This window comes from Lontra canadensis, unplaced genomic scaffold, assembly GCF_010015895.1.
Source record: "Lontra canadensis isolate GAN:19392208 unplaced genomic scaffold, GSC_riverotter_1.0 scaffold63, whole genome shotgun sequence".
Classification (NCBI taxonomy): Eukaryota; Metazoa; Chordata; class Mammalia; order Carnivora; family Mustelidae; genus Lontra; species Lontra canadensis.
In genome coordinates, this window is record NW_022631057.1 from 1462141 (window position 1) to 1476904 (window position 14764).

Consider the following 14764-nt stretch of genomic DNA (forward strand, 5'->3'; position numbering starts at 1 on the left):
AATATTGTTACATACCTCCTCTTGCTTTCCCCATAAGTGAACAGAATCAGGGAGCAGCTGATTTATACTAAACATAGGCTGAAGTGTGCCTTTAAGTCTAAGAGAACCCTGAAAGTTCAGGCTGAAGGCAAAACTAATTGGAAGCTGGCTCTGGCTATAAATTTGTCATCTGACCACGTTTCTGTCTCAATGCTTACCTCCTTTCCTCCTGATCAGCCTCCCACCCTCATCCTGTTGCAAACCTGGCTTCTTGCCCCATTTGTGACACATGCAGAGGCCCCTGATTCTGGGACTAGCATAACAGTTTACCACCCGCATCCAGACACTTGATGATCTTCTCTGATTCAGCACTAGTGTGCATATCCGTTGTGCTGTATGGTCAGAAATCTGACTTCACATTTTGGATTTCTTTTCTGGCACATAGGTGCAGTCAGGTCTTTCCTGTTCCCTTGCACTGAGCACAGTCTGGAAAGAATCTCTTTCTAAGAAAAGCCCAGCCATATTCACCCTCAGTGCTAGCTCCTTGTCCAGGTGGTTGGCAAGCTCAATGGATTCCAGTCTGTTCTGCTGCCTGGTCATTTAGATTAAGTGATGGGGAAAGGAAATTTCTCTGGTGCATTTAGTCCCATGTCTCGTGTCCTATTATCTCTTACCATGGAAACCCTGCATTTGGGGATGTTGAGTTCATGCTGGATATATCCCATCTATCCCTCCAGAACACTCTTCATTCTTTCCTACTGTGCTGTCCATGAGGAAGCTGACCTGTGTGGTTTATATCAGTCTGCTCCCTTGACCCTCTGGTTAGCTAAGAGAAAATATTAGCAAGAAATTGGAGGGAGGGAAGAGAATGAGGCTGGGGTGTTTATCCCCTCCACATCCTTCCTGCATAGTCCTAGCTGGGCTGGCGGCATCCGGTAACAATGTCGTAGCTCCTATTCTGTGATGCTCTGGGAATAGCTTCTATCTCTGGATTCTCATAACCGTTCTTTTTGTCCCTAAGCTGAGACTTACCACAAGACACTACCTTATCCCTTGTGATTGCACTAACCTTGTCCCCACTTTTGTAAGAAAACCCCTTTTTACTAAAGCCTACTAAAATTATCTAATTTGCCATCTTACCTGTTGGGGACCCAACCAATACAAGACTTTGCTGAGTTGTTAATATAGCTGATTTCTGTTTCCTGTTTGGTTGTAGTCAGGTGATGTCTGACAAGTGTTTGATAAATGTTTGCTGGATAAAGAAATGACGAAATGTGTAGTGGGAAGATGGAACTCCATTCCCTTCTCTCCAGATTTCTAACACACAGTGGAGAGTTCACACATAAAGTGGAGATGCCTGATGCAGTCTAAGGGCAATCAACATGTGTACGTTGTGTGGCTCAAGTTCCCAGGGACTTCCACTTCTGTGGTTTGCCCTAGTGATTTATACCCACCCAGGTATCCTCCCTCCCTGAGGAGCAATATAAAATAATATAAAAAGTATCTGAAATATACAATATGGTATGGACATGATGTCCATTAAATGGAGAACAGGGTGATTTCTTCAACTCAAGAACAATAAAAAGGTTCAGAACATGAGATACGAAATGAACACTGAAAATTTTCACTTGTGTGGTTTTAAAGGACCTTACTGAATGAGCTGAACTTAGAGCTATTAATCATGAATTTACAACATGGATATGACCTTTATTATAATTAATATTATATTGATCATAATATTATATATGAGGTAAATTTGATAGAACTACCTTTTAATTATACCTACGGTTACTATCTGTTTCACAACTGCAGGTTGCCGTGGTTCATGACATTCATTATAATTAGGTTTCTACTGTGCAAGTGTTAGAGGAACTCCTTCAAATTGTGAGATGTGATGTGTGATTTACGACTCTCTGGGACACCCATTTGTCTCTCTGGAGATGCCTTCCTGGATGGAGCTCAGATAGATATCAGGAAGAACAGTCCCAAAGCTCCCCTACCATGCTCCACCTGAAGGAAGTGCTTAGTTGTTGATAAATTTGTCCAAACTATAACTTCTTAAGGACAAGAATTCCAGGATCTTCCTCCCTGGATTTCCCAGCAGGAGATCTGTCCAGACTGAGTTGTCATAGTACACTTCCTCTTGACGCAGAGCTCCCCCTTTGATGATTTCCAGGGCACATTCTTCCTTTGGAGATGCATCAATGTTGATGATCCCCGAAACGGCCTTCATGGCTGTGTCTATAGAATGATGAGAGAAGAGTGGGGTTATCCAAGACCAGTAGAGTCTACAACATGGAAAGTCTGCAGACAGTAACAGCTTAAATCTGAGGGGCTGTTTGCCAGTGCTTGTTCTATAAGACCCACGGGGCCTCTCAGAAGACTGGGCCTGCATTTAGGGCCTGCTGTGCAAAGAGAGGCTTAGGGTTAATGTAGACCCTGTGTTCCTGGATGAAGATGTGGTGGGGGTGCGCAGTTAGAGGTGACTGAGAGAATTAAATCACGCTTCTCTCTTGAGTGTTTTAGTTGGGATGAGGGAGTAATATAGGGGAGCACAATGGGGATAGAAGTTATAGCAAGACCCAGTAGCTAATGGAAAATGTCAGTGGGCAAAGCCGAGTGCTGTATTTACGAATTACGATTTACGAATTTGTAAAAGGAAGAGATGGACAAGAATCCAGGCCTTTGCTTTCTGTCAACACGAACCACTTTCATTTTGGAAGGGAAGTTACTTTATCTCTTCCAAATTTCCATGTCCTTTTGGCATGGCTTCTTTTTCTCTTTCTATCCTCGTTTCACTGTGTGTGTGTGTTTTCTCTTGTTCAGTAACGACTCAACTTATTCGATTACTCTTTAAAGTTTTCTTATTGTACCTATTCTACATAAACTTGCATTTGGACTTACAGAAAAGTTGTAAAAATTGGGCAGAGTATCCCCTTATAGCCTTCACCGTGCTTCCCCTAATTATAACGTCATGCGTTACCACTGTACAAGTGTCCAGGTACGTTGTAATAAGGGCAATTTTACTAACTAAAACACAGACCTTATTTTTTTCACTAACATCCTTTTTATGTTCCAGGATCTTAGTCAGGATTAGACTTAGTAACCATTTCTTCTTTTCTCTCCAGTCTGTGGCAGTTCTTCATTCTTCCCTTGTCCCTCATGGCCTTGACACTTTTGAAAAGTATTGATCAATTGTTTTGTGGAATGGCAGTTTGGGTTAGTCCATTTTTCTCTCTTTTTTTAAAGAAAAAAAAAAAAGATTTTATTTTTCAGTGATCTCTGCACCCAGTGTGGGACTCAAACGTACAACCTTGAGAACAAGAGTCTTCATGCTCTACTGACTGAGCCAGCCAGGTGCCTCTGTCCATTTTTTTTTTTTTTCTGATGATGATTGGAGTGAGGTTATGCATTTTTGGCAAGAATATCACAAAAATGATGTTGTGTCCTCATTGCATTATATCAAAGGGTTTATGAGGGGCACCTGACTGGCTCAGTCAATAGAGCATGCAACTCTTGATCTTGGGGTTGTAAGTTTGAGCCCCATATTGGGTATAGAGATTACTTATGAAAAAAAAGAAGATTCAGGATATCAATAGTTCTTATTACTGGTGATGGTATTAAGAATAACAAACTTGTACTTAATAAGCCTCAGAGAGGACAGTAATGGCCATTGAGTGTTCCTGAGGACATAAAGGTTCAGAATAGGGTTAAGTGATGGGTCTCGTGTCACTCGGCACACTTGGTGGTCAGAATGGAAAGAAGTGTTGAAGGATAGTCAGAGGCTTCCCTGGTGACAAAGTGCTTCAGTAAGTGGAGACTGGTGCTCTTGCTGGCTTTTAGTCAATGACACATGAGTCAAGGACTTCAACGCTTCCTTTACTCACAGTGGTAAGGCAGGCTGTTTGTTCCACTGTCTTCACCTTACCTGTGTTTATGAGGCCGAGGATACAGAGAGTGATCGACACATTGACCTTGGTCACTGAATGTTCCATCCTGATAGAGGAGAAAAACCCATCCAGAGCAAACTTGCTTGCAGAATAGGGCGCAACAAGTGGGCTAGCCATTTTCCCTAAATAATAAGGAAATGGGTTAAGAAGGTGACCCATTTTGGCTTCTACAGAGAATGTCTTTGCTTTATCTGTAGTAGGACTTGTAACCCCTGTGGAGTCCTTTTACCCTCTGAGGCATAGTTTCTCTTTGCTCGTATAGAGGCTATCATGCTGTGTTGAATTTCTGAAAGAAAAAAGATTATTAAGATATCAAAGAAACTTCCCTTGAAGAGACTGGGGTGGAAGGTGGGGTGGGCTGCAGAAAAAGCTTCACTGAAGAAAGACGGGTTAGATTTTAGTAAGGGGAGTATATAAGTGGGACTACAAAAGAGCCATGTAATCCCACAGCCGCTAACTCTGCTACGTCTGACCCAAGACGGCAGAGATCTGAGGGTTTGGCAAGAGCTCTCTGCCAACACAGCAACCTATTATTGATTTTCTTTTCTAAACAAGGGAAATGAAAATCCTTGTCTTTACTTTTCTGCTTAAAACTGCTTTTCTTACTTTCATCACCCCGGTTCATTCTCAGTCAGTTTGGGGAGGGACATGTGGACATATGCCTGATAGGGTGACCTCTTCATTATACCCTATTCAAGAGGAGGGATTAGAAGGGGACTGAGACCTTGACTCTTTGCTGAGCAAAGAGTTATAACAGCTACTTTAAAATTTTTGTCTGCTAATTCTAAAATATGGGTCATTTAAGGATTGATCTCCATTGATTGCCTTTCCTCCTAAGTATCAGTCATATTTCTTATTCTTGTATGTGGAGTAATTTTGCAATGTGTTCTTGATGTTGTGAATGAAACATTATAGAGTCTCTGGATTCTGTCATATTCCTCCAAAAGTATTGATTTTTTACTTTTTTTTTTTTCAGGTGGAAATTTAACTTAGCTTACACCCCGTGTCTCTTGCAGTAGGTTCCAGCTAAAATCTCTGTTGAATTATTTAATCTTAATTGGTTTCTTGGTATCTACACAATCCATGAGTAATTCAGGGGATAAACAGAAGAGTTTATATATAAAATTTGGTACTGTTCCACTGTGGCTCTTTCCTTTCCAGTATGTTCCCCTATACTTTCTGGATGCTACAGAAACCCTAAACTCTTTTTTCTGGTTCTTCAAAGTAGTAAGATGGCAGTTGTCTATCCCAGATCAGATATGGTGTTAATTGTGGACTGCCCTTAGGCATAAGCTATAAAACTCATCTATTGTCAGTTCCCCGTTTCCCCCTTTCAAGTGTCAACAACTCTCCAGTTTTTGTCAGCTTTTGCTTTTTCTCTCCAGTGCTTTCAATGGTTGTTTTCTATATTTTGTCCAAATTTTGATCTGGAGCAGGCTGATCTGTTAGGTATCACTCTGCCATTATTGGAATTAGAAACTCTATAAGCTTACCAAATCAATGAAAGAAAATGACTTATTCAATAAAGATGCTAGGAAAGTTGGTTAACTCATTGGAAAATAATTATTAACTCCTTGTTCTATATCGTATATCCAAAAAATTCTAGATGGAAAGTATGGCAGACAGTGTTTTCCATTTCCCTCTTTTTAATAGTAGAATTTGATTTTTTTTTAAATCAGGACAGCAGTGTGTTCAGATAAAAATATTTATTTCCTCAAGATTCCCTTGATCTTTTGTATGGCAAATGATCTAGTTCTGGCCAGTGAGAAATCTAAGAGGGGGTTTCTGGAAAAGATATTAATTTCCTGATGAAATAGGTGGATTCAGGTTACATGCATTTTTAAAATTTTGCCTCTTTTCTTTCATCCTAAATGTACTTCAGATGTGATGCCTAGCATTGCAGTGGTCATTTGTGAACTTGAGGAAAAGCTACATATTAAGAATTATGGCACAGAAATGTAAAATGATTCTTAAAGATATAATAAGTCCATTAAACCAACCTTGAACTTATTCCCTGAGAAAAAGGAAGCCCTATTTAGTGATAAGTGATTATAAGTGGAGTTTTTGTTATATGTGCAGCAGAAAGCATCTTCTGACTGATAAAAAATAATTCAATCAGGAAAGAAGATAATATAGGTGGATATTTATCAGATCCTTGGTTATAAAAGATCATTCTAACAGAAAAGTAAAAAAAAAATGTAAAGGCAAAGAATATTTGATGATATAAAATGTAAAACTTCTATATGTGAAAGCAATAGCTATAATAACATCACTGTAAAGGTAAAGGGTAAATGAGAAACTAGAAAATAATTTAGAACAAAAGCTTAATATCTTTAATCTGAACTTCAATTCTTAATGTATTAACTCTTCAAAAAAATACAAACAAATCTCTCCAACTCCATTCTCAATCATGAGTTTTGGCTTGGAATTACTCTACAGTCAAGTTCCAGGAATGGGTGTGTGTGGCACAAGATGTCCAACCAGAGTATCTGATACCGCTTGGTTGTTGACTAGTCTAGGACTGGACCAAAGACTCCATCAGGGCTTCAGGACACATTGTTGGTTGCCTAACCAGAATTTAGTTCCCCTTTCTTCCTCTGTAACCGAACCCCAATTGATTTCATGTTTCTACCTGTTGTAGAGACTGCTAGCATGCTCTCAATATATCTTTTGTTCTTCTTCTTTAGTAGTGGAATCTCTGATGTGTGTCTGGGAAAATAATTATCTGGGATAAAATCCACATTTCTTAGCTTCTTTGAGCCAGATGTTGCCAAATGACTAAGTGCTGTCCAATGGGTTGTAAACAGAAATGTATCATGTGATTTCTGGAATATGTCCTTAAAAAAAGAAATCAGTCTCTCCCTTCCACTCCTTCCTCCTTCTTGGTGCCTAAAGGTAGATATGTTGGCTGTGGCTCCAGAATTACCTAAGATCATGAAGTAGAAGCCACATGTTGAGACTGGGAGAGCACTGAGAGAGGAGGGAAACTGGGCGACCATGGAGCCTCCCTCCTAGCCCTACCTCCAGGGTACTGCCTACCTCCAGACTGATTTACCTTTTGACTTACTTAATCTATTGCTGTTTTAAATTTTCTGCATTAGAGAGCTGAACCTAATCCTTACTGAGAGTCCTTACTTTTATGCTGCCCATGTTCCAAAGGAAAGTTGATAGCATCTCTAATGCTAGGGGTGGTATAATTGATTTAATCCAATCTCCTGGCCCATAATTGACACAGGAATGAGCATGTGCTCCATTTTCGACCAATGTCTTTTTTTTTTTTTTTTAAGATTTTATTTATTTGACACGCAGAGAGAGAAATCACAAATAGGCAGAGAGAGAGAGGGGAAGCAGGCTCTCTGCTGAGCAGAGAGCCCCATGCGGGACTTGATCCTAGGACCCTGAAGATCATTCCCGAGCCGAAGGCAGAGGCTTAACCCACTGAGCCAACCAGGTGCCCTCAACCAATGTTTTGAGGAGAATTTTGTTGGAGAGTCTGAGAAAATTTTTTATTCTTCTGGGAGAGTTTCTTAAAGTAGCCATTTTGTTTCTCTTCTACCAGACAATTTTGTGCATGGATATGGGGGCTAGAATTACTGCAGCTATCTCACTATCAGCCTAGGAATGAAGCCACACATGGAAGAGAGCGGAGTCAAGAGAATCTTGGGGATGTTGAGCTTGAGCCTCAACCTTCAATCTGGACTTCAGTTATGTCAAAAATGTTTTCTATTGTTTAAGCTAAAAATAGACCAAATTATTTATGAGAATAGCATAGTGGGGGCACCTGGGTGGCTCAGTTGGTGCTCAGTCAGTGGTCGACTGCCTGCAGCTCAGGTCATGATCCTGGAGTCCTGGGATCGAGTCCCGCAGCAGGCTCCTGGCTCCACAGGCGGTCTGTTTCTCCCTCTGACATTCCCCCTCATGCTCGCTCTCTCTCATTCTCTCTCTCTCTCAAAAAAATAAATAAAATATTTTAAAAAAGAAGAGAAAAGAGTAGCATAGTGGTTAAAAATATGAGTTCTACAATTAGATGATCTGAGTGTGAATCCCAAGTATGCCATTTCTTAGCTGTCATATGTGGATAATAATACTGCTAAGCTGAAATATAATATATTCAGCTCAAACTCTGGGATGTAGAAGTATTTAGTAAATGTGATCACTATTAGTATTCATATTTTAAATTGGTGAGAAAAGTATGAGTTATTCAAAAGATTATGTTGGGACAAATAGGCTATTTGGAGAAAAATACTCTTCTAATAAAAGAATTCAAATTAGAGAGTATATGTGGAAAGTAAAATAACAAAATGAGGGTCAATATGTGATCTCAAGGTAAGAGATACTTTTTTTAAAAAGACTATTTATTTATTTGACACAGAGAGAGAGAGAGAGAAAACAAAAGAAGGGGGAACAGCAGGCCAACTGAGAGGGAGAAGCGGGCTCCTAGCTGAGCAGGGAGCTCGATCATGACATGGGGCTCGATCCCAAAGCCCTGGGATCGTGACCTGAGCTGAAGGCAGATGCTTGACCAACTGAGCCACCCAGGTACCCCAAGAGATGCTTTTTAAAGCATGAAATCAAAGGCATACATTATGAAAGAATATATAAATAGGTTCAAATATATAAAATTTAAAAGGCTGTAGAGTTCTGGAAATGCTCACCATTGTCTTTTTTTTTTTTCTTTCACCATTACCTTTCTACACACATACCCTTCAAAAAGATTTTGCCTTCACAGTCATAGAAGAAGGTCAGGCCAGTGATAGCTAGCACGCACAATGGCTTGAACATCCATCATGGTCTCTCTCAAGATATTAAAATAAGTGATGCAAGGATTCTAATTAGCTGCTGTTGGATTTTGAACGAAAAAGTTGTGTAAGGTTGGGCCTGGGGTAGCCATTTCCAGCCTTGGAAAAGGATAAGCGAACAGACAAACAGCCATGTGGAGTAGACAAACAAAAAAATCACAAAAATGAAGATAATAGGAGCTAACACTTATTTAGCTCTTAGGTGCCCGTCTCAAGGCTGGACAATTGCCTGATGTTACAGAGTTAATGAGTAGGAGAACCAGGAGCCAAATCAGGATTCAAATTCGACTCTAGTGGCCCACAATTTCAAGCAGCAGGGGATAGTTCCTCAGAAGAAGCCACTGTTCTTTTTTATTTTATTTTAATCTCAGTAGAGTAAATGTATAGCTTTATATTAGTTTCAGGTGTCCAGTATAGTCATTCAAAATTCTATACATCACTGAGTCAGAAGCCACTGTTCTTTATCTGAGTATTTTTCCGAAGCCATTCCTGAGTTGGTGAAGATTCTCTCTGCTTGACAAGTAAGCCCCCAAATAGGCAAAATTTATGAATAGTGTTACTATTTTCCCTTCTAAGCTGACAGATGAGCTACCCATAGGGCTAGTCACTTCTAGTCCCTTTATGTTAGTTTCCTAGGGCTGCCATAATAAATTGCCACAAACTTGGAGGCTTGAGGCCACAAAAATTTATTTTCTCATAGTTCTGGAGACTACAAGTCCAAAACCAAGGTATCAGCAGGGCCATGTTCTCTCCAAAGTCTCAAGTGGAGAATTCTTCCTTGTTTCTGCAAGCTCCTGATGTTTGCTGCCAATCTTAGGTGTTCCTTGGCTTATCAATGCATCACTCTGATCTCTGCCTCCATTTTCACATGGCCTCTCCATTCTGTCTGTGTCTTACTTTTCTTATTAGGATACTTGCCATTGGATTTAAGCTCACCTATATAACCTGGGATGATCTCATCTTGAGATCCTTACCTTTATTACATCTGTAAAGACCTTTTTTCATATAAGGTCACAGGTTCCAGGTTGACATATCTGCTCGCTCTTCCCTTTGAGATGATAATAAAGATATTGACTGTATTATTTTATGTGTCTGTCCAGGTAGCAACAGGGATGCAGAAGCAAGAGACCATGTTAACCATAGTCTGAATTCCTATAACAGTGATTTTTGTCCCATTAAGGGAGCTTAGTGTATCCCACTTTCTGTCTTTAATTATGCCTTAGATTCTGCCAAAGCACAAAAATGATCTTAAATTGTTTTTCAGGAGAAAAGGAGAGATTTTTGGTGGTGGTGGTGGTGGTGGTGTTTTGTTTGTTTATTTGTTGTTCTCGAGAGGAGGATGAAAGAAAAGAGAAAGGGAAAGAGGAAGAGAGGAGAGAGGTAGAGAAACAGCCAGACATGGAAGAAAACCTCCTGGAAAATTCACCGGTAGAAGCATGGTTTAAAAAATTTTTTTAAAAAAAGACTTTATTTATTTGAGAGAGAGAGAGAGAGAGAGAGAGAACAAGAGCACACAAGTGGGGAGAGGGGCAGAGGAAGAGAGAGAAGCCGATGCCCCCACTGAGCAGGGATCCCGAGGCAGGGCTCAATCCCAGGACCCCAGGTTCATGACCTGAGCCGAAGGTAGACACTTCACTGACTGAGCCACCCAGGCGCCCCTAAAAAAATATTTTTAAATGATGAAGAAATATATTTAATTATTAGACAAGGGTTAAGATTGAACAAATTCTGTTGAAAACTCTTTAACCTTTACTAGGAAAACTACGCATGAGGTCAACTGCAACTGTCGTTCACAGTCATTATAACCAAATTTTATGTCTTAAATTTTGTGACCTGCTATTGATCTGCAAACCTTTAAACCAGTAATTCTCAAATTCATGGAGAGATGGGGCACCTGGGTGGTTCAGTTGGTAGAGTACACAACTCTTGATCTCAGGGTTGTAAGTTCAAGCCCCATGTTGGGTGTAGAGATTACCTAAAAATAATAAAATCTTACAAAAATATATGGAGAGAACCTACAGATTTGAGTCTACTCCCTTCTCAGAGTCTTCTAGTTTGTGTTCTGGAGTAGAGGACTGTGTTGACAGGTTCAGTAGGAAAGAAGGTCTTTATCCATAAAGCATATTTATGGTGGGCTTTAAGGGTGGGTGTGGGAGCAGGAGATGCATGGTGACATAAACTCATTGAACCTGATCTAGGAGCTCCCAGAAGAAGTGGAGAGGCAAGGTCTTTGGAAGGGGCTTCCTGAAATCTTATGACAGCAGCTGGGTAAACTATCATTAAATTATGAGTTACTGTGTCTCTTTAAAGCCCAAACTAGTGTGACCTGGCAAACCATGTGTCCCAAATCTAAACTGGATATTTATGTGAAGAAAGATATTGAACTAACCAGGAAAGTTCAAACTTCACCTTCAGGAGGTAGGCTGTGAATTCTGCTTTGATGAGAGAAGGTACAGAAGGGCCAGGGACACGTGGGAATGGCTTGTAGAAAGACTAGAGGTGGGGATGGGTCACTTATAAGAAGAAGCTGGTAGAACAAGAAAAATAATAACACAGTTCATTATATTTTCTTCTTTTCAAAAGTATAGGCTAATAAGCACTTGTCCAAAACCCATAGGGCCTGATGTGTTAAGGAATTCAGAATTATTTTTGGATTTTAGGAGGTGGTATGGGCTTTATGGTGTATACTACATAACACCCCCAGTAGTCTAAGGAGGCAGGTTATAAGTAAACACATGATTATTTCTGCACTAAAATATTTGAAAGTTTACACTGAGATAAAAGCTTTAAGTAGCTTCCCTTCAGTTCAAGTTAAACTAACTATAGATAATTAATTATAGGGGAAGATATCCTTAGTATTCAGAGCTCCTACCCCCCCCACCCCTAATCCTAACCCCCTACCCCTCACCCCCCAGCCCATACATTTTTTGGATTTTGGAGTTGCGGATAAAGGATTTTGTGAACCAGTCTAGGCTCACTAAAGAAAAGCTGAAACATATCAAAAAGTAGAAAAAAGAGAAAAGAAGGGAGAAAAATCTCCTAGGTGCTCACTATTCCAAAAACAACACTACTGCATTTCATTCAAGTCTGTTTTCTATTCACGGAGCTGTTCTTAAATTTTCCTGTATAACGCAGATACGCTTGTGTGAGGGAACCTCTGTGTTCTGCTATACGTGAAATATATTTAGAAGTTTCAGAAAGCTCAAAAGGGCAAGGCCCCTCTAAAAACCCAGATTTTTATTTTTTAGAAAGGTTCCATGAGTTAAGAGGCCCTGGCCAAGATGGAATAAATAACATGTAACAGGATGTTAAAAATTGACTTCTGTTCTAGTTTCAGCTGAGGTTCAAAGGCTGAGAGCAAACTGGCAAATGCCTTTGTCTTCTGAAGGAAGGTTCCAGACTACCTGTGCACTTACACAGCATGTGGTAACACAGATAAGCAAAAACCTGAAAAACCCCAAAACCAAAAATGTGTTTGCAGCATGTAGACCTTCATCCATCCTGAGGGAAGAAAGGGACTGAAGGCGCAGAGGCCAGAGGGCATGGAGTAGGAAGAGGATATTGAGCTGACTCGCAGTGACCTTCCAAGGAGAAGGGGTGGGACTTCCCCTCATGTCCATTCTTGTGAGAGAAGCTCCAAGGGCACCTCATGGAGAGCTTGTCCCAAGGAGTTTGAGGGGCATCAAGGACTGGGGTTTGACCCAACCCAAGAGGTCTGCTTACTATGGGCAAGGCCACTACAGAGCGGGTGCGAACTGTGTCATACAGAAGGGAAGGAAGGCTTCCTGTAGGAAGCTGGACATCCAGCCCCCCACTCGGCTTGCTGCCACCCTAGGGGCTTTGTCTTAACACTCATCCCTTCTTCCCCAGAGTCATTTCCAATCCTGCCCCAAAGAGCAGCCCCAAGTGGTGAGTGTATCCCCCTGTATTCCCACTGAACTCCCAGGGCCAGAGGGAAATACATCCCATAAGCACTCGCTGCCCAAATCACAAGAAGAACCAGCAGTGTTCCAGCAGGGGCTTCCTAAAGATACCCACAAAAACACCCCATGCAAGAGCCAGGTTTGGTCATGCTCCCAGCTCCGAGAGCATGAGCTTTGAACGTTTGCTGTGGCCAGAGCTCAGTGGTATATTAGCCAGGTGTCAGCCAAGGAAGGCCTTACCTATCCTGGACCTTCCTTCTTCCCTGTGCCCCCCTCTTTTCTTTTAAACTAGAGGGGCTAGAGGGAGCCTGGTAAGGGAGGAGGAGACAGGGAATAGGAGGAAAAACGGAACTCATCTCTCCTTGCTACAGCAGGCTCAAGCTCCATCAGGGGAGAAGCTTTAGTGAAATTACTCGTGACTGGACATTTTAATTACTGAAGTGAGACCTTTCTTGAGATTGGAGGCAGCCAGAGGATCTTTTATTAGCCTACAGCACTGCCCTCTGCCTGCCATCACACCCAGGTTCAGGGATGAGCTAACCCATAAGAATAAAGTTATTTTCTGATTGCAGACCACAAGATTCACTTGTTAACTACCAGTTAGAAAACAAAGTATGAGCTTAATGAAATCAAATGAACAAGTAAATAAATGTACTAATTTGCGTGAAACTGTCATGAAACTGAGGGGGTAGACGCCTGAGCCCTTCTGCCCAAGGGTAGGTTTCGTTTCCGGAGAGGGGAGAATGGATCCATCCGGGCAGAACAGATGTATGTTAGCTCGGTTTCTCTCCTGGGAAGTTTTAGACCGCTGAGAAACAGAGCTCTGGCGATCATATTTTCTGAAGAAAATATGGGACATGGAGTCTGACAAGTAAGAGTGCAGACTTTGTGATGAATGGGACATACTGTTTGCAATTAGCTCTGTCCCAGAAACGCTGGGACTTAGCCACCGTAGGAACAGCAAGAGCCAGAGGGCTGGCAGCTTAGCTATGTGCTGGAGCTTGTTAGTGGAGAAGAAGAGGTCAAAAGCAGGCCTCAGGGCTTTTGTTCATCCACTCCACACCCTCCATCCCCAACTGCCCCGCTGAGATTTTGAAATTACAGTATTTCCATTTCAAAGGCAGATTTTAAACTGAATTGAGAGCTCCAAAGAAAGTGTGCAGGATGGAAAAACTTCATTTCTGCCCGCCTTCAGACTCTCAGAGTGACCCCAGGCAAACGCGCCACATCTCCCACTGAGCGAACCCCAACACAGGGTTCACCATGCCTTGGTGGCTTCGAGGCTGGAACTCATCCCAGATCTGGCGCCTTTTATCCAGCTCTTCCTAAAAATATTTCCTGAGCTGGGCCCCTGAGGGTCTAACCTCTTTAGTTGTTTGGGTTGAGTTGGGCTATAAAGATAAATCCGTCTTTCTACTCCAGGCTTTGGAGAACCTGAGGTATCATTGTAAACATTGGGACGACCCACAGTCCCGTGGTAATTGAAGCAAAGGGAATGGATGGCGATGCCAGGGGGGTATGTTGAGTGAGAAGACAAGAGGGCTCAGAGTGGAAAGAATCTTAAGGAAACCAACAGTAAGACTTCAGGATAAAGAGAACTAAGCAAAGCATCCTGGGTGGCCAGGGGACACGACACCTGGGAGGCGGTGTGATTTGGCAGAACACAAAAGAGGAGTATATGGTATTGAAACAGTGCAAAATGTACCAGAGATAAGTAAGATAAAACCTGTTACCTAGGCTTTGCAAGAGGACTTTGGCAAGAGCTTTTCTGTGCAGGTACGGGGCCATGAAGCGTGGCTCCTCCTATTGTCCCGATCACATGAGCACATCTCCAGAGTAGATTTCAAGAGCTTGCACAGTTGCTATGCCCGACCATTTCCACTAGCATTACCTAATCACCCATATCTGGCCAAAATAGTTGTGCTTGGAGAAAGGAGAGTGATCATTGTCCTATGTGTTCCTCCACTGCGGATTAGGGAGGCATTTGCATTCCCATCATTAAGAGAGGCTTTAAGATTACTTGGAGAACTTTGCAAGCGTCCACTAGAGTTTGGGAACTAGTTGAGTGCATTGTGGGATCAAATGTACTGATGAGTATCTGGCTTCTCAAAAA

At 41.6% G+C, this 14764-nt stretch overlaps 1 protein-coding gene across 3 annotated transcripts in view; it reads right to left on the reverse strand.

Annotated features, from left to right (window-relative positions):
* Positions 1–1661: 1661 nt before the first annotated feature.
* HSD11B1 (hydroxysteroid 11-beta dehydrogenase 1) overlaps positions 1662–14764 on the reverse strand; it is a 63325-nt gene continuing 50222 nt past the window's right edge. For all 3 annotated transcript variants that reach the window (XM_032878119.1, XM_032878120.1, XM_032878118.1), the window contains exons 6-7: positions 3908–4051; positions 1662–2220 (exon numbers count right to left, since the gene is read on the reverse strand). In XM_032878119.1, coding sequence (XP_032734010.1) covers positions 2003–2220; positions 3908–4051 — 362 coding nt within the window. In that variant the 3' untranslated portion in view covers positions 1662–2002. The remainder of the gene's footprint in view (positions 2221–3907; positions 4052–14764) is intronic.